This window comes from Acomys russatus, chromosome 29 (genome assembly GCF_903995435.1).
Source record: "Acomys russatus chromosome 29, mAcoRus1.1, whole genome shotgun sequence".
Lineage (NCBI taxonomy): Eukaryota > Metazoa > Chordata > Mammalia > Rodentia > Muridae > Acomys > Acomys russatus.
In genome coordinates, this window is record NC_067165.1 from 5832373 (window position 1) to 5852539 (window position 20167).

Here is a 20167-nt window from a genome sequence, read left to right on the forward strand (position 1 = left end):
TATGAGTGGCAAACAGGGTCAGATGGATTGACTGAGTGTTAAGGGATGCCATACCAATGCTGGTGACATCATCTTACGAGTCACCACACTTCAGAAGTCAGCCAGTGAGCAGGAGTGCTCTCCCACTGGAAGATTCCTCACTAGATTGGTCTCCACTGTGGGAACAGTGTGGTGTTGCACATTCACAGCTCGGCGTTGCTCTATTTTCTGGTTGTAACAATCTGTGCTGTGAGCTGCACTGCCTCCCTGGGAGTTATTTATTTAGATCAGAAAGAATCTGAGCTAGTAATTAATCTGGGAGTACAGGTCAAAGATAAAAGACACCTGGACTGGTGTGGGGGAGTACCAAGCTTGGGGAACCCTCCTGCTGCTCCCCTAGAGCTGAGGCATGTGTCCAGGTGATGTGCAAAGCTTTTCCAGAACAGCGCGAACTTCCTCTGGCTTGTAGTTCCAAGGGCCAGGTTTACCCTGTAAGAGAGAGGAGTCAGGTGTCACAGGTCCCACCCTCATCTCTGGGGAGTGGCTGAGAGATCTGGGCTCAAGATATATACATGGGAGTTGTCAACACAGCAGATACAGCCTTGACATAGGCCAGGTCACTTGGGATAATTGTGGAGAGCAACACTTAACCTGAAGATTGAGCAGGGAAGTAAGCGGGAAAACAGGCAAAAATGACAGAAGTTTAGGAGAAGCGGACCAGCCCCAAGCCTTCATGTTGAATTCTTTCTACAGAACCACCTCTGGCTCTCCAGACCCTCTGGCCTAGCTCAGTCCTCTTCATCCCGATTTGGGCAAGTATAGTACTTTCTGTCCTTAGTCGCTGCTCCCTCTGTCCTCTCTGTCCTCTCTCCACAGACACCAGTGACCTTTCTAGAGATCAAATGTAGAAATCTCAAATCAAATCTCTCCTGTTCAAGCCTTCCTATGGCTCTTCTTGGCCTTTGGAGGAAGATGAAATTCCCTAGTCCAGAAGCAGACCCTGGTCATCCAAATGCTTAATTCCCCACCCATGCCTTGCCCTCGTGCACCTCACACCTTGCCCACCTGCCTCTGATATTCTCAACACATTTCCCTCCCCAAGCTTGCTTGGCTGACTCCTTACAACCCAAGGCCCAAGCTGGCCACATCCCTGACAAAGCCTGTTGTCTGAAAGCCAAAGTGACTCTGGCACCCCACACTCTTTCATTTATGTGTTCTTCTAAAGCAGAATTGAATTGTTGGGGAGTCAGAGATTTGGCTCAAGAAGTCTGGCTAGCTCATTAACAGAAAAAGCCTTGCTGACTCCTGTTTCTCTCTCTTCTTCTCCTTCTTCTTCTTCTTCTCCTTCTTCTTCTTCTTCTTCTTCTTCTTCTTCTTCTTCTTCTTCTTCTTCTCCCTCCCACCCTCCCCCTCCTTTTCTCTCTCTCCCCCTCCATCTCCCTCTTTCTCTCCCTCCATCCCACTTCCTTTCTTTCCCTCCATCCCCCTCTCTTTCTCTCTCTTCCTCTATCCCCCTCTCTTGCTCTCTCTCCCTTCATCCCCCTTCCTTTCTCTCTCCCCCTCCATCCCCCCTCTCTCTCCCTCCATCCCCTCCCTTTCTCTCTCTCCCTCCATCCCCCTCCCTTTCTTTCTCTCTCCCTCCATCCCCCTCCCTTTCTCTCTCTCCCTCCATCCCCCTCCCTTTCTTTCTCTCTCGCTCCATCCCCCTCCTTTTCTCTCCCCCTCCATCCCCCTCCCTTTTTCTCTCTCCCTCCATCCCTCTCCCTTTTTTTCTCTCTCCCTCCATCCCCCTCCCTTTCTCTCTCCTTCCTCCTTCTCCCTCTCTCTCTCTCTCTCTCTCTCTTTCTCTCTCTCCTGCCCTCTCTCTCTCCCTCTCTCTGTATTTGTGTGTATGCAGAGGTATATGTGGAAGGCGGAGGTCAACCTTAGGTATTGCTCCTCCAGAGTCATGTTTTTAATTCTCTATATGGGAAGGGGTGGGTGTGTGCACTCCAGAACAGGTACCCATGATCTCCAAAAAAGGCATGAGATCTCCCTAGGGACGGAGTCACAGGTGCTTGGGAGCTGCCTGACATGGGAGCCTGGACCAAACTTGGGTCCCCTGAAAGAGTAGTACAGCTTCTTAATTGCTGAGCCATCTTTCCAGCTCCAGCCTTGTTTTTTGTTTTGTTTTTTGGTTTGTTTGTTTGTTTGTTTGTTTGTTTTTAGACAGGCTCTCTCACTGGTCTGGGATTTACCAATTAGGCTAAACTCCTTGGCCATAAGCCCCGAATTTGATACTCAGAACCCATGAAAAAGCTGAGCCCAGTGGCATGCACTTGCAATCCCAGCGATATGAACTGGAAGCAGGCAGATGGAAACTACCCCAGATGGACAGCTCTTACCATGTTTCATTCCTGGAATGTCAAGATTGCAATCAGACAGATTTCTGGGGCTCCATGGCCAAGGACTTTAACATGCATGTACCCTCCTCTACACATGCAAGATAAATTACAATGTATTTTTTAAAAATAAAAATAAAGGCTTGGGGAGCGGGGTATGGTGGCACATGCCTTTAATCCCAGCACTCGGGAGGCAGAGGCAGGCAGATGGTCTACAAAGTGAGTCCAGGACAGTCACAGCTACACAGAGAAACCCTGTTTATAAATATATAAATATATAAAAATACATATATAAATAAATAAAGGCTGGGTATGGTACTGCACACCTGAAATCCGAGCATTCAGCAGGCAGAGGCAGGTAGATCTCTGAGAGTTTAAGGCCAGCTGGAGCTATGTAGAGAGAACGTGTCTCATATACACACATATGTACATGAATAAATAAATAAATAAATACTAAACAACAACAAGAGATAAGGACTAAACCAGACACAGGATTTGAGGCAGCCAGGAGGTCACACCTCTAGCCAAATGCTGGCACATTCATGGGCACCACTTAACACTGTACTGGGTGGATGGAGACCAAGCTCATTTTGCAGAAGAGAAGACAGAACGGCTCTGAGGAGAAAGGACTCCCCGAGGTTACACAGCGAGAAGGAATGGAGCACAGTCCTCCCTAGGCTGAAGTCCTCTTCTGCTCTTGTGTACCAGCCCCCTTACCCTTCCTGGATCCTTTGTCCCGCCCCCCCCCCCCCCCATCATCACCTTGTAGCGGATCCTGCCCTCCTGGACCACATAAAGCCTCTCAGGCAGAGCTGCGTAGAACTCGCTGCTCTGGTTCTGCATTGTGTCCACCACGATGGGACACTGGGGGCTCCTGGCCAGCAGCAGGTGTGCCGCCCGCAGGCGGTCCTGGAGGGTCCGGTGCTGTCTGATGTCCACGTTGTTCTTAAAAGCCCAGCCATCTGCAAGACGAAGGGTAGGTTGCAGCCCCTCTTCCCTGCCCTCCCCCCCAGAGTTGTCTCACAGTTCCCGGAGTCTAAGTCCCACCTACTTTTTAACAGAAAGCTCCATATAACAGTGTGCCCTGACAGAAATCGTCCAAGTCTCCCATCAGAGATGAAATGCAAGGCTACACAGGGGGTTACCAGAACTGAACTGTTAGCTGTGGTGCCGACTGGCAGGCCTCGGGTCTTCAGTGAGAGATGGTTGGACAAAGCAGATCTTCATCTTTCATCTACATTTGAACCACTGGGGGGGCTTTGTCAGAGGAAGAGGCGTGAGTATAGCCGGCTCCCAGGATGCCGAGGTTGCTAGTGCTTCAATTGCACTTAGAGATGAAGGTCAGAGCAGGGGTTATCCAGGTGTGTGGTCCCCCAGCACAGCTCACCTGCATCACCTGGGAGCTTGTGACTGACTGGAATGCTCAGCCCTGGGAGGCCATGGAGGAACCGGCTCTGAAGTGTGTGTTTCCACAGCCTTCTCCGTGACTCTTAGGTACTGAACAGTTTAAGAACACTACCGTGGCTGGGCAGTAGCGATGCGCACCTTTAATCCCAGCACTCGGGAGGCAGAGGCAGGCCGATCTACAGAGGCCAGCCTGGTCTGGTCTGCAGAGCGAGTTCCATGACAGCCAGGGCTACACTCGGAAACACCTTTCTCAAAAACAAAACAAAACTAAAACCCAGTACTCTGGCATCGCAACAACTTCCCTCTCCTCGCTATTTCTCACCAAAATGCAAACCTGCCCTTGCCACTCCCCTGCCTAGATCTTTTGATGGAGCCCTATCACCCTCACACTAGATAGATCCCAGGCGCCTCAGTGTCTTCCAGCTTTAGAGGTAAGCTCCTCCAGGAGGGAGGAGCTGCGTGCCTCCTGTTTGGTTCTCCCTGGGTCCAGTATGGGCTTGAGGACAGAGCCTGTTGAATACTGTTGCCGTACTGTGAAGTAAGAAACAAGTCTGAAAAGCTGACCGAGGTCACATGGGCAGCACATGATGGAGCAGGACCTGTACCAGGTCTAAAACCCAGTCCGTGACCATCCCTCTGTGCCCTGCCCGCCTGCGCTTTACCAGGATAAACACGGAGAAGCCAGCCAACTGACTTCGGCTACAGACCCCTGAGCGCCTAGGATGGGTGGACACTGGCTCTATGCATTTTCTCTCTGAAGTTCATGTCCCGTTCTGTCTGGCTGACTCAAACAGGCAGCTCAGAGCAGGGAGATGGGGCGGAAGGACTGTCTGCGGTCAGGGGGCAAGACCCAGAGGTGACAGTCCCTCGGGACAGTGACGGGAAGCTTTTCCTGAGTGGCTCAGGTGGACAGGTCTGAGTCCTGGAAAGAGTGAGACCTGCTGGGTCTGACCTTGGGACTGGGAGTCAGTGCTGGGGTGACCCCACCCCCGCTACAGCTAGGAGAAAGGAAAGCTGGGTATCAGGTCTCAGCCCAGGGCAGCTTCTCACAAAGAGACTCGCTGTGCCTTGTGCTTAAGCTCCTGCTGCCTAAACTCTTCTTCTGATGTCATTTGAGGGAATGTTTTGTGGATTTTGTTTGTTTTATTTTTGGAGACAAATTTTCTCTGTGTAGCCCTGGCTGTCCTGAACTTGATCTGTAGACCAGGCTGGCCTCAAACTCAGAGATCCACCTGCCTCTGCCTCCCAAGTGCTGGGATTAAAGTCATGTGCCACCACTGCTCAGCAACTAAGCTGTTCTTTAAATATATACATATATACATATAATAATATATACGTATATAGCATACATATGAAAAGTTTAAGTATACATAAAACTATAGAGAAGAGCGTGCTCATCCCACGTACTTATTACCCCCGTGACATTGTAAATTGTCCCCAAAACATGAATGAGAATGGAAGCTGCCTATCAAATAACACACTATTAAATTGAAATTTTAGCTAAATAAAAATATAGCAGGCTTAGGTTTTGGCTCTGGAATATGCGTCTCCAACAAGCAACCCGGGGTGTCCTGTCTTCAGGGACCTCAAGAACCACACTGGGATACAGACCATACTGAGATGTGTGCCTCATGGCCATCAGATGATCAGAGAGATCTCTCTGCTCTCTACTCATGGGCAAGCCAGCAAAGGGAGTGTAGCCCGGATGCTTATTCATCCAGTTTCCCCAGAGCATTGACTGGACATGGACCCTACAGAGTCCTGGGTGACAAGGATACGGAGAGCCTCCCTCCCATCATGTGTAGAGGCAGGTGAGCACCAGTTCCCCTCCAGCATGGAAGCTTTCTTCAAGCTCTGAATTTGAGACTGGGGCTGAATTTAAGCCTTCAGCCCCCGTGAGATCCAGGGAAGTGGGGATGTGCCTGACTATCCTCAGCGTTCAAGGGTCAAGTTGTAGGTGTCTCCTAGGAGGAAGCTCTGCGCATCCATTGTAAGTAAACCCCGGCTCACTGTTTCATCTTACTCAGCGTAGGAACGAGGTTTCTTGTGTGGCAGTCATGGCGGTGATGGCCATGGTTAGGGCTGGTGAAGGGACACCTACTCAAGTAAGAGCTGTCCTCTAGCAGTGGTCCTCAGACCAGGGGCAGTAGCATCTCCTAGAACTCAACACAGATCTCAGAAGCCATCTGCTTTAGCAGCAAGCATCCCTCCCCAGGAGCATGGGGGAATCTGATGAGCTGCGATGCAGACAGGCCATTATGTGTCCCTTTGATCTTAGGAGACATCCTGAAAAACAGCTACAGGGCAGCCATTTTTCATTTGTGTCACACCAGGTCTCAGTCCCTTGTCAATGTGCTCAAATCAGCTGCCCTCCCTTGAACCCCGCCTTAACTAAGTTCCTCTTTGGACTTCTGCTCTGTATGCGCTTGTTGAAAGCAGACTGTGGAGAGAGAGGCAGCGGGAAAGCCAGCGCAGGCTTTCTCCGATCCTCCCTTCCTCTCTCCCTCTCACTCTCCCTCCCTCTTTTCCCTTCTCAACAACAAAGATGGGCTTGGACCACAGGAGAAAGAAGGGTTGGGGGAAGAGCAGGGGCAGAGCGTCTTTCTGTACCTGTCGCATGAGCTTCTTCGATGTAAATTATGAGGAAATCTGCTGTGGAGGCAAAATCGTCTACAAGGCTCTTGAATTGGTCAAATTTGAGAAGAAATGAAGGTCAGGTGCAACTGCCAAAATTCAACACCAGTGGCCTGTTGCCTGCAATAGGAAGAAACCATCAGAAGCCACAACTCGCATCATTTTTTTCCTACATGTACCATCTCCCCGCCCCACCTTCCCCCCGCCCCCCGCATTTAATTCCTGTGCGGTGAGTCCTGAGCCTAGGCAGCATGACTAGTGGGGGCTAGGGGCTTTTGCCCCTCTGAAACCAGAGGTTTTGTTAGGCATCTCAATGACCACTGCAGATGCTAATCAAAATAATAAGACTCCCTTCCTTGCAGACTGTAGTTTATAAGGTAGGCAGATACCCATCCTCTATGAGATGTGATTGCTAATATTTACAGTATGCACTTACCCACCCCACTTCCTGCCCCCAGACAGGGTTTCTCTGTGTAGCTATGACTGTACTGGACTTGCTTTGTAGACCAGACTGGCCTCAAACTCACAGAGATCTGCCTGCCTCTGCCTCCCGAGTGCTAGGATTACAGGCATGCCCCCACCAAGCCTGGCTTAGCACCCCCCTCCCCTTTTGAGACAAGATCTCACTATAGAGCTCTGGCTAGCCTGGAACTCACTATGTAAACCAGGCTGGCCTTGAACTCACAGAGATCCACCTCCTGAGCACACCACTATGCCTGGCAATTCTCTCTCGCTTTTACATTATCCACAGGGAACTGGAACGATGGCTCAGCAGTTTAGAGCACTTTGATCTTGCAGAGGTTCCATTCTCAGCACCTACGTTAGGTAGTTCACAACCACCTGCAATTCCAGTTCCGGGGATCGGACACTCTCTTCTGGCACCTGGCACACGGGTGGCGCTCATACATACACGCAGGCACACACACACACACACACACACACACACACACACACACGTGAAATAAAAACTAAATCTTAAGAGAGTACTTACCCTACAGGATCATTATGAAGATTAAGTATACTAATGCTGATGAGGGCTTAACATGGCACCTGGCCCGTAGGAAATGCTCAGTAAATACTATTGCAAGGAGCTTGTGTCTATTCCTTATGCTCTGAAGCAGTGACATGGTGAAGAGGGCACCCCAAAGGGAACAGGGGTACAACCTACTTCAAAATGAAGAGCATCAAAAAACAAAGCAAGTACTGCTGCTAAGTTTGTTTTACAGATTCCTTGTGCCTTCTGTGGTCTCTCTCACCACCCGGCAGGTGTTTCAGTTAGCCGCTATTTAATGCCATACTCTCCCAAGCCCAAGGATGTTGGAAGGATGACAACAGGTCCCCATAGTCACATTGCAGCCTTGTAGCTCAGTGGGCTTTGTGCAGGTTTCTCTCCTCTCCTCCAGGCACGAGGAGCACACAGACACCTCCTACTCTCAGCCAGGAGCACAGATGCTGACCCAGTGGCTTCCCCCTCCCACGCACTTCCTTCCTCCCCCTGGGCATAGTCTCTTCTATTCCAGGGATGATCCAGGTACCTCTTTGTGGCAGAAGCTGGCTGACAAGGAGCCTGTCCCTCCGTGTCTCTGCCAGTCACTTGCCAAATGGCACAATGTCAGTGTCAGTTCCTGATGGGAGCAGCATGAGCCACTGGAGGATGCTCACACTAGATCTTGCCCTTCGTGTTTAGTGATCTTGCCCCTTCTGGGGCAGAAAGTTGCAGCAGTCACTGTGGGAGCAGGGAGGCACACCCAGAGATAGAAGAGTGCGTCCTAGAGAACACGCCTCAGACATTCATACTTGTGTGGGCTGAGGAGCCAAGCCTCAGAGCTCATCCATCGAGCCACAAGGCTTGACAGCTGAATGCAGATTCAATGATGAAATCATAGTTGGACATAGTGGTAGTCCCAGAACTGGGGAGGCTGAAGCACGTGATTGCTGCAGGATATTTGATCCTACTGTGACCCCCACTGAGATTGTGTACTGGCAAAAACCTGTTTCTTGTGGTGTGGTTCAGCCCTCGCACACACCAAGTCAAGAGGCAGACCAAGCAACCAGTTGACAGGGAGTGAGCACAAGTTAACAGAAGGGAGGGACGTTGAGTTGAGGGTATTTAAGACAGTGTGGAGAAGGAGATAGGGCTTTTTTCTTCTGGGACTTTGGTGAGAAGGAAGCTCAGCTGGGTGCTTTCTCTGCTTCTCTGAGCTAGCAGGTTTTCACCCCTGCATCTGGCTCCTGAGTCTTTATTAGTAAAATTGTCTGTTAGGCTTTATTTTGTGGGTTTTCTTGTTTTGTTTTGGTTTCATTGGTTGGTTTGGTTGTCTATTTTTTAGTTTTTTGAGACAGGGTTTCTCTGTGTAACAGCCTTGGCTGGCCTGGAACTCACTCTGTAGACCAGGCTGGCCTGGAACTCACTGAGATCCACCTGCCTCTGCTTCCCAAGTGCTGGGATTAAAGTCATGTGCCACTATTACCGGCTAATCGGTAAAACTGAATGTTTGGGATTTTCTTTCTTTTTTAACAACAGGTGATTGCTGTGAGCTTGAGGCCAGTCATGTAGAGAGATCCTGTCTCACAACACCACCTTTCAACAAAGATGAAATCTTGAGGAATCTCAAGCTAACTTGCAGAGTATTAATCCCCAAGCATTAAGCCTTTCTGAGTGTGAGACCCTGTCCTCCCTGGTCTCAAGGGATGGCACCAGCTCTAGGCAGGAGCCTTCTGTAATTTCTCAGCCAAGGCTGAGGAAAGCCCTGGGAGCCGCTCTCGTGCCCTGAAGGTTTCTCTGGCTAAAGTTGAAAACCTGTTGAGCCCCAGCGCACATCTGTTGGCGGCTAACTAGCCCTGCACGGTGACATGGCCTATTGGCGCAGCCGCCTCAGCCAAACTGCTCCTTGACCCTAAGGGTCCATCCTCACGTGCCCCATTTTGAGCACACTCGTGTTCTGTCTGTAAGCCTCTATTCAGCATTTACAGTATGCCGGGCTTGCCACTGCAGGCAGAAGTCTGTGGAGAAGGAAGCCACCAGGAGTCTGCCTCCACGTGGTGTGAGGTTTGCTTACCAGGGAGATGGGCCACTGCAAGTAAACAGGTAAACGAAGCATTGTGAAACTGTTATGAAAGTGTTATGAAAGAGATAAAGGGAAGGCGCACTGCAGGCAGGGGGAGCAGGGAGGGCCTCTGAGAGCTGTCATTCAACCTGGGGGGTGAAGGACAGGAACAGAGCAGGCCTGGGGAAAGGACAAAAGGAAAGGGCATTTCAGGCAAAGTGAGTCAGTGTACAAAGTCCTCAAGGAGGGACAAAGCCCAGTTTGTTTAAGGATCTCCAAGACCACTGTCTGGAACCTGGCAGGGGAGGGCCAAGGGAGGAGTTGGCAGAGCCTGCAGTGGGCCAGGGCAAGAGGCACTGGGATTTATTCTAGCTGTGGTGGGAAGTCCTGGAGCTATAAAGCAAGGGTGGTGGGTATAAGCTACAATTCCTGCCCACTTGGTTCCTTTATCTCTTTTCTCATTTGGAAGGTCTATTCAGCACATAACTGATGGGACAGTGTGCCCAACCTCACTCTGTGGAAGACAAAAGAAGCAGGTGTGCCCTCTGCCCCAGCAGACAGTGCCAGGCAGCACTCCCCATCCAGGTTTTTTTATTCTGAAGTCCCTGAGATAGAAGAACTCATTCACAGCTCGGGGGTGGTACCCTCAGTGATGGCGATGGGCATCCCAACCAATGTGACTGCAAGATCGGGTGCTCAGTATTGATGTTCAAAGACAGCTTATCCCCAAGGCTCCAGCTGCTTTGAGTTCTAAGAGCCCAAGCTCCTTCTCATATGTTCCTTGGTGTGTGTGTGTGTGTCTGTGTGTGTGTGTGTGTGTGTGTGTGTATAGGTAGGGGCATGTGTGTAGATAGGTGTGTTCATGTGTGTAGGTGTGTGTGTGTGTAGGTGTGTATGTGTTTGTGTGTATGTATAGGTAGAAGTATGTGTAGGTAGGTGTGTGCGTGTGCATAGGTAGGGTGTGTATGTAGGTGTGTATGTGTAGGTGTGTGCGTGTGCATAGGTAGAGGTGTATGTGTAGGTAGATGTGTGTGTGTGTATGTGTGTGTGTGTGTGTGTACCTGTGTGGAGGTGAGAAGATGACATCTTGCAAGGGTCTGTTCTCTCTTGTTACCATGTGGGTCCTGGGATTGAACTCAGGTTGTCTGACTTAGCTACAGACACTTTTACCCACTGCATTGTTTTGCCAGCCACAAGACACTCTCTGACATCTCCAGATGCACGATGGCACACGTATAGAACACTTGTACCCACCCACATGTACATATATGCACACACACACACAACATATAAAAATAAAAATTTCAAAGTAATAAAACTAATTTTTAAGGAAACCAGAATAGGGTCTGTTTTTGCAGACACCCCCTGGCTTCGTGTAGCAATGAGAGATCCATGCTTGACTAGCACTGGCTGCTGTGTGGAAAGAACGGCAGAGTGGGGAAGTGGGAGCCGCAGCTGATGCACAGGCAGGGAGCAGGCAGAACCCAAGGGCCTGCTGCTAATGGTGGCGAAGGCTCCTCTGCTGGCTTGTGTTTCGCGTCATCATCAGTTGCACGGCTCCCTTCTTCTGCACAGGCTTGGAAGCAGCGTGCACATATGTTAAAATAGCAAATAGTAACCAAGGGAAGAGACCATGGCCTCTGGAGAGTGCACAGCAGGAGGGGACATGGGGCAAAGAGGTTCTAAGGAGCTGTGCACCTTTGAAATTCGGTTTACTTTTTTGGCAATGTAGGCGTCGAACCCAAGGCCTCAAATATGCTAGGCAAGAGTTCTACCACTGAGCTGTGTCCCCGGCTACTGTGTTTTCATTATAACAGAGTTATACATTTGACTTTGAGTTTTTTAATAGTCCATAAAGAGAGAAGCACAAGTAGTTATTATTTCCTAATTTGGGGCAGGCAAGACGGCTCTGGTGTTAGGGTGCTTGCTGCTAAGCTTGCCAACTTCAGTCTGATTCCCAGAACCCACATGGTAGGAAGAGACACCCCACTCTTTTGAGTTGTCCCCTGACTTCCATATGTGCACTGTGGTGTGTGTGTGTGTATATGTAAACACACACACACACACACACACACACACACACACACACACACACAAAACCGAGTGATGGATGGATTCCTAAAGTTTGAGCCTCCAGTGTGAGGGGAAGGCAGGCTGGTTCCTCTGCAGACACGCAGCCCTCCTTCGCTGGTTCACAGACCAGTTTTCCTAGGAGGCCCTGGGAGGCCTCAGAGCAGGGAGCCTTCTCTGTCCCTGATGGTTGATTGCATGATGATTTCTCCCCATGTGACAGGGAGGCCCAGGCTTTAGTAGGGGAGGCTCTGAGGCCAGCCATTGACAAGCGCCTGGTCACTGAAACTGCAATGACCCTAGCAAGCCACTCTTCAGATAAGAAAAGTGATTTCAGGTCAGGAGCAGCTCAAAATGTTGGCTCCCTGTGAATTTGCTTTTAATGGGCAAAAATTCAACTGGCCCTTGAAGGGACTGGACCATCTGTCTAACTATGTAGAGTGTGGTTGATGTGGTGATGAGCAGCGAGGGCAAAGTCTAAACTTAGTGCCCTGTCCACCTGGCAGCAGAAAGAGGAAGTATGGGTGCTCACGGTTGGCACCCTGCTAGTGTCCACAGGCCACAGTCCACACTGTGAGAGTGTCAGGTAAGGACTTGAAGTTAGGTCAGCTGTGTTGTACGAACAGGAAAACAGTTTCTAGAGTGCAACTGGACTGGGTTCATGCTTGCGCCTCCTGGGCCAGCATGTGAGCCTCCCGTGATCCCTCCTCTGTGTACTTGGAGAGACTGTAGAGCCACACTGGAGGAGTGTGTGCATACTGTGCACGTGTGTCCTTAAGGGCTCTAGGGCCCTGCAGGGGATCAGAGATGGCCAAGAGTCTCTCTGAAGCCCCAGTGTCTCATTCAACAGTAGAAAGCAGGCTGGGAGTGCAAGTTCTTGTTCCTAGTCTACTGAGAACTCACTGCTGCACGGATGCTGACTCAGCTCTTTACCACTCTAGCCCTTTGCATCTGATGCAGTGAAAGGGGTCAGAGATCACCCTGGCCTCCCAAGCAGTGGCTCTAAAGTGAGTCTATACCCAAAGCCTCCTGCCGAGTGTTTCGAAGGCCTGTGAGGTTTCAGAAGAGTTATGGGCTCTCTCTATCATTGATGTTGATTAATTCTAATTGGAAGCCCTCCCCCATCCATCTAGCTAACACCCTCAGGAGTGTGTGTGCCTTCAGGTAGCTAGACAGGACACTCTCCAGCTCTGGTCCCTGAGCCCTCAGGAGCCCCTCCTTGCACCCAGTTTCCACACCTGAGACCTCAGCTGCCCCTGCCCTCTGTCCTGTGCGGTTCCCTGAATCCTTGTCCTCATCTGCCCCAGGGCTTCAGGGCTGCTCGGCTGTCAGCTCTGCAGTATATTTATTTCCTGCAGCTTTCCCCAGCCATTCAGGCATGGAACCTGAGTTCTCCAGAACCATCTCCTCTGGGCTGTGAGGTGTGCTAGGTAGGGCATTGGCTAGTGGCATTCATGTCTGTTTCACCAACATCTGTGACTGCAGGGCATGCTGGATCAAAGTGCTGACAGTCAAGGCCATTTTATACATGAAGGTTAGGGGGTTTATCTCTGCATCTTGCATTGTTTGCTCTCTGATACAGCAGCAGGGATCAGGGACAAGCTGTACACTTTGCCCTTTTCTTTTCTTAAAAAGAGCATGTGTTTGTGTGTGCTTGTGCATGCACATGCATGTGCTTGGGGGGTTATATGCATGTATGGGTGTATGCACATGCAGAGGCCAGATGAGGGAGGTAGACCCCATGGAGCTAGAGTTACTGGCCGTTGTGAGCTGCCCAACATGGATTCAGGCTTTCTAGAGAAGCTGGTTTTTTGAGGTAGGGTTTCTCTGTATAGCCTTGGCTGTCCTGGACTTGCTTTGTAGACCAGGCTGGCCTCGAACTCACAGCGATCCGCCTGCCTCTGCCTCCTGAGTGCTGGGATTACAGGCGTGCGCCACCACGCCCGGCTTGCAGCAACCATTCTTAACTACGCAGCCACCTCTTCAGTCCACTACATCCCACTTTCCTTATTTTAATCAGGGACTCTCATGTAGCCCAGGCTGGTCTACAACTCTCTAGGTGGCGTGACCTTGAATTTCTGATCCTCTTGCCTCTACTTCCAGGGTTCAAAGGTTAGGCACCTGCCACCACGCCTGATTTGCTGAACGCTCTATTTGAGTCTTATTTCGGTATTGGGGATAAAACCTAGAATCTTGTGTGTGCTAGGCCAGCACTACCACTCAGCTATGCACCCTGCCAGGAGATTTTTAGACAGTCTCATTTATATAGCCCAGGTTGGCTCTCCACTCCAATCCTCTTGCCCCTGTTTCCCTAGTGCTGGGACAACAGGTGTTTGCACCACACCTGGGAAACAATTCGTTTTAACTAAGAAAGGACAGTTAACTGATACAAGTGGATTCCGTGAACTGGCCCCAAGGCGTGTGGCTTCCAGGGAACTGGTCTTTAGGTTGATATCCAGCAAACTGTTCTGTCCCACCAGCACCTGGCACACAGTAGACAGAGCATCAAAGCTACCGCTCCCATTGCTCTCGTTCTCAGTGCTTATGTGCTAACTGTTGGCTGAGTGAAATAAAGTCTTTTTCATGTTATAGTTTAAATTCATTACTGAGTGGGGGGCGGAGAGAGAAAGACTTGTCCTTCCTCTTCTACTTTGAACATTCTCCTCAGCCTACAAGAATCACGTTCAATTCCAAACACACCTCCTCCAGGAAGCCTTCCAAGCCCCGCAGGCAGTCAGGCTTTCCCTGCACCCTGCACTTCACAGGGCCATTGAACTTGCTTGTGTCCTTCATCTCTGCTGTGGAGCCTTAAAGCCTTTGCATCATGGAGCAAGATCTTGCCTGGGCTCCTGGTGTCTAGCTGAAGGTCTGGCACATGGCAGCCACTCCCTGAATATCTGTCAGGGAGCACTGAGAAATGGGAGGAAGAAAGCTGATACTTGGCTCGATCTGGCACTCACTCACTCACCCACTCACTCACGCACGCACGCACGCACGCACCCACCCACGCACGCACGCACTCACCCACACACCACGCACTCACGCACTCACACGCACCACCCACGCACGCACTCACGCACCCACCCACCCACGCACTCACGCACCCACCTACTCACGCACGCACTCACGCACCACCCACTCACGCACTCACGCACGCACTCACTCACCCACCACACGCACTCACTCACCACCACGCACTCACGCACTCACTCACCCACCCACACCACTCACCACCCACACCCACTCACCACTCACTCACTCACCCACCACTCACTCACTCACCCACTCACTCACCCACCCACTCACTCACTCACTCACCCACCCACTCACTCACTCACTCACTCACCCACCCACTCACTCACTCACTCACTCACTCACTCACCCACCCACTCACTCACTCACCCACCCACTCACTCACTCACTCACTCACTCACTCACTCACTCACCCACTCACTCACTCACTCACTCACTCGCTCGCTCGGCCTCTCAGTTCTCTCTATTTCCCTTCTAGAACGAGGGGACTCAGTTATCTTAGGAATCATCACAAGCATCAACGGCTTTCCTTCTGGAGAGAAGTGTGTGTTGCGGGAGGTGTGGGGGGGAACACATATATGCTTTTAAACCTCAGAGCCTTTCTGGACCTTTCCTGTGCCCCTTGTCTTGTGGCATCAGAGGAAGCTGACATGGGATGTGGGGGGTTCCTAAACTGGTGTGTCTGTCCAGGGAACTCTAGGTAGTAAAGCTAATCTGAGGGGTTTAGGTTCCAAAGGACGTGCTTTGGAAAGCACTGGGTTATCCCCCTGTCTCAGAGCCCTGGGGCTAACTGAGTCAGACACAGCTGTTTCCAAGAGGAACTCTGCTGGTGGGAGCTGGGCAGGAAAAGGCAGTTCTTTGAGAGAAGAGGTGGGCAGGATCCAGCAAGAAGACAGCTTTTCTCTCATTATAGAGTCTGAAGATGAGACTGAGAGGTGGGCCCTGGGGCTTAGGGGAAGGTGGCTGGCCACATAGAAGGGTGTTCCAAGTCATACGTGGCGTTAGCAAACGCACACAGTAGCCAAGCCCAGGATGGGCAAAGCCCCACCTTGGTCTAGTGGAGTTGGCATGGAGGAATCTTAGAAATAATGTGGGGGCCAAAATCCCAAGCCTGACCAGGGAGAACTGTGAACATCAGTCTGAGGCCAGGCTTCCTCTGAATGTGGAAGCGTGCTGTTGTAGCGTGCTGCGCTGAGTGGTCTTAGGAAAGAGCGATCTGGCAGCCGTCAGGTGGGGTCAGAAAAGAATAAAGGAGCATAGACAGACAAACCTTCTGCCAGAAGAGGAGCAACAAGGACTACTTAGGGCTTCCAGAACCCAAACCAACCATTATGCCGGGTGAAGAAGAGGATGGAGGTCTGGGAAATCCTGCACAAACTACTACCCTGTGCCCACATCGGACATGGGGGGCACTCTGGTGGGTTATTGGCCCCCGCTGTGGGATTTATAGACTAGCGAGGGTGGCAGATGAAAGTTAGGTACCCACTCATAACTGCAAACCTTGAGTGTCAATAAAGCAAAGCTTGGGATGCTAGTTGGCATATAAAGACGATAAGCTGGGGGAAGTCAGGGCTGGCTTCTTGCAGGAAATGGCTCTGTATGTCAGGCTGGAGGCTGAGAAGGATTTTACCAGATACAGGTGAGTTGCCGACCTACATCCAGGGGCTGGAAGGCCAGAGTGGATGGCTCATGATAGGAACCCTGGAAAGATGCCAGCCAAGGGAGAAAATCTGGGAAAGTTCCACCGCTGAGCAGGAGGACCAGAAGCCCGGCGGGAGCACTCAGCAGTGGTACAAAGTTTGGTGCTTTCCAATGCACCTGTCCGCCCCACCCGGCCCCACTGTTCCAAGCCCCTGAGCTGACCTTGAATGAAATCCCAGATGTTGCACTTCTGTCCCGAGAGGCGAACTACGGCGCAGTTGGGGGCCAAGCGCCCACACTCAGCCCTGTCTTCCAGTCTCTGCCACCGGACCTTCAGGACAAACCAGAAGTACTGGATGCTGAAGAAGGTCGGCACCCAGTTTTCTGGGGCAAATCGGGGGTTACTGGCCATCCCGGTCTTTTGGCCCATGGCCAAGATGCTCTGCTTGACTCTCCCTGGGAACAGTGTCATTAGCACCTTGCCCACAGCCACCTCCATGGCGACCTGCAAGAATATCACGAGCCGCTTCAGCCACAGCCATAGCTGGGACGGCCCCATCTCAGCATGGGGCAGAACTGGCTCTGAGGCCCATGGACTGACAGAGAGGCCCCAGGCAGACAACGCTGGGCGGAGCTGGACAAAGGTGCAGGGCACCGTAACCAACCCTGACAAGAGAAGGTTGCCAGGGCAGCAGGTGTTTGCCTTGCTGTCAATTTGGACGGAAAATTCCAAACCACATGCACAGAGATCTCTTTGGTAATTATCTTCCCAGATTCTTTGCTATCTTTTGAGAGACTCTTGGTTTCCCTCTGACTGATTACAAACAAACAAACAAACCAAACGCTTGACTAGATTACTCTGTTAAGGCACAATGAATCCCACTATCTTATACAATTAATATGCAGTCTTTTTGGTTGGTTGGTTGGTGGTTTTTTCGAGACAAGATTTCTCTTGTAGTTCTGGCCGTCCCGGATTCTCTTTGTAGACCAGGCTGGCCTCAAACTTACTGAAATCAGCCTGCCTCTGCCTCCTGAGTGCTGAGATTAAAGGTGTGCACAGCCACGCCCAGATTCAGTCATTTAAAAAAAAAAAAAAAAAAAAGAACAAAAAGGAACCCTGTTAAAAGATCTCTTGCTGCTGTTGTGGCACCTTTAAAGCTAGCACTCAGGTTGAGGCAAGTGGATCGCTGTGAGTTTGAAACCCGCCAGGTCTACATTAGGAATTTCTGTGTAATGAGACCCTGTCTCAAAGAAGAACTAAGAAAGACAAAAAGAAAGAAAGGAAGGAAGGAAGGAAGGAAGAAAGAAAGAAAGAATGAAAGAGAAATGCAACATCTGGGGTTTCATTCAAGGTCCAGCTCTTTTAAATGACTAGCTTTTAATGTTAGCTGTCTTTTAAATTATGTCTGTGTACCTTGTGTATGCCTGGTACCTGAGGAGGTCAGAAGAGAGTGTAGACTCTTCTAGAATTGGAGTTATGGATGGCTGACATGTGGGTGCTAGGAGTAGAACACATATCATCTGCAAGGACAAAAAATGTTTTTTAACCTCCAACCCTTCTCTCCCCCTCTCCCTTTCTCCTTCATCAAAACTAAATTTATCATTTAAAAGATTATTTATATTTATTTTTATTTTTTGTCATTGGTATTTTAACTGCAGGTATGACTGTGTGAGGGTATCAGCGGGAACAGGAGTTATAAACAGTTGTGAGCTGCTATGTGGGTGCTAGGAATTGAACCCAGGTCCTCTGGAAGAGCAGTGAGTGCTCTTAGCTACTGAGTCATCTCTCCAGCCTAAATTTATATTTTATTATACACTTTTCTCTTTTGGTTTTTTGAGAGAAGGTTTCTCTGTGTAGCTTTGGCTGTCCATGTAGACCAGGCTAGCCTTGAACTCAGAGAGCCTCCTGCCTCTGCCTCCCGAGTGCTGGGATCAACACCAGCTACACACCATTTTAATAACAGAAAGATAAGATGGTTCCTCATTTAGTCTAGAAAAGACATCTATAAAATTCATTTGTTCTACTTTTTAAAAAAAATCTTGGCCTGGAGAGATGGCTTAGAGGTTAAGAGCATTGCTGCTCTTCCAAAGGTTCAGAGTTCAATTCCCAGCAACCACATGGTGGCTCACAACCATCTATAATGTGATCTGATGCCTTCTTCTGGTATGCAGGTGTACATGCTGCCAGAGCATTGTATATATAATAATAAATAAATAAATATTTAAAAAGAAAATCTTAAGCTGGGCACAGGGGCACTTACTTTTAACCTCAGTACTCTTAAGTTTAAGGCCAGGGTGGACCAGTTTGGATCTCACTGACCTTTGTTAGAAAAAAAAAAAGAAAGAAAGAAAGAAAGAAAGAGAGAAGAGAGAAAGAAGAAATTTAGTAGAACCTTAGAAATTAGCCTTGGTCAATTTGATAAAGTAAGTCAATACATTTAATACAACTCTACATAGGCGCTGAAGAGATGACCCAGTCAGAAAACTGCTTGCCTTGTAAATATAAGCATGGAGTTTGATCCCCAGAGCCCACATAAAGATGCTGTGTGTGGTGCAGGATGCTTCTAATTCCAGCACTCGAAAGCAGAGGCATGTGGATACCTGGGGCTGTTGGTCAGCTTCAGCCCAGTGAGAAACCCTGGCTCAAGGGAGGTGGATGAGTCCTCAAGAAGGACACCTGGGATCGTCCTCTGGCCTCTACACATACACATATGCACACTTACACATGCACATATACAGGCAGTAGGTACACACTTATACATTTTATTTTATTTTTATTTTTTGGTTTTCCGAGACAGGGTTTCTCTGTGTAGCCTTGGCTGTCCTAGACTCACTTTGTAGACCAGGCTGGCCTCGAACTCACAGTGATCCACCTGCCTCTGCATCTCGAGTGCTGGGATTACAGGCATGTACGACCATGTCTGCCTCACACTTATACATTTTAAAAAATATAAATAAGGGCCAGCATGGGAGCTCAGCAGAAGCTTGGGTGCAAGCCTAATGACCTGAGTCTGATTCCCCAGAGCCCACAAAAGCTGAAAGGAGAGACCTGGTCCACAATATTGTCCTCTGGTTTTCACACGTGCACTGTGGAGTGTGTGTACATATGTACGGCTGTGGAAGAGCCCTGAGGCAGATTCCTCTCAGGTGGCATCTGAGCAGCCTATCACCCAGCTGCCATCAGTCAGAAGAGAAGTGTCTAGAAGGCGAGAGTTGGAGCCAAGAAGACAAGAAGTGGTGTCTGACGGTATTGGATGACTGGCATCTGCAGGAAGCCTGTGTTCCTGTACAACCTCTACTCTGTCGCTGTGAGTTTCATTTCATCAGGGCATGGTCCCTGTCTCCTAAGAGTGATGAGGAACAAATAAGTCTCTCAGAGGTCCTCTGACAGAAGAGGACAGCTCAATCTGCAATGGTATAAAAGGGCCATTAAAACACCCTATATTTTCTGATGCTGCAAGAGGCGCGCCGCCAAAATAAAAGTCTATCATTTCCTCTTTCCGTGACCTCTCTCTGGTTCCTTCACCCTCGGCCAGCATTTCAGAATGACTTAGAACACCATTCCTTTTTTTTTTTTTTTTTAAAGATTATGTATTTATCATGTATACAACTTTCTGCCTGCATGTGTGTGATTGCCTGCCAGAAGAGGGCACCAGATCTCATTATAGATGGTTGTGAGCCACCATGTGGTTACTGCGAATTGAACTCAGGACCTCTAGAAGAGCAGACACTGCTCTTGACCTCTGAGCCATCTCGCCAGCCCCTAGAATACCATTCTTTTTTTTCTTTCTTTCTTTCTTTCTTTTTTGTTTTTTGTTTTTTGTTTTTTTGTTTTTTGTTTTTTGTTTTGGTTTTTCGAGACCGGGTTTCTCTATGCAGCCCTGGCTGTTCTGGACTCACTTTGTAGACCAGGCTGGCCTTGAACTCACAGTGATCCACCTGCCTCTGCCTCCCAAGTGCTGGGATTAAAGGTAT

General features: G+C 49.7%; 1 protein-coding gene across 1 annotated transcript; it reads right to left on the reverse strand.

The window, feature by feature from the left end:
* Positions 1 to 225: 225 nt before the first annotated feature.
* On the reverse strand, positions 226 to 16786 carry Dio1 (iodothyronine deiodinase 1). Its single transcript, XM_051171652.1, has 4 exons — positions 16415 to 16786; positions 6378 to 6521; positions 3123 to 3322; positions 226 to 468 (listed from the first exon to the last, which is right to left on the reverse strand). Exons 1-4 carry the CDS (start codon positions 16749 to 16751, stop codon positions 376 to 378), a joined length of 774 nt encoding a protein of 257 aa, XP_051027609.1. The 5' UTR covers positions 16752 to 16786; the 3' UTR covers positions 226 to 375.
* Positions 16787 to 20167: the final 3381 nt, after the last annotated feature.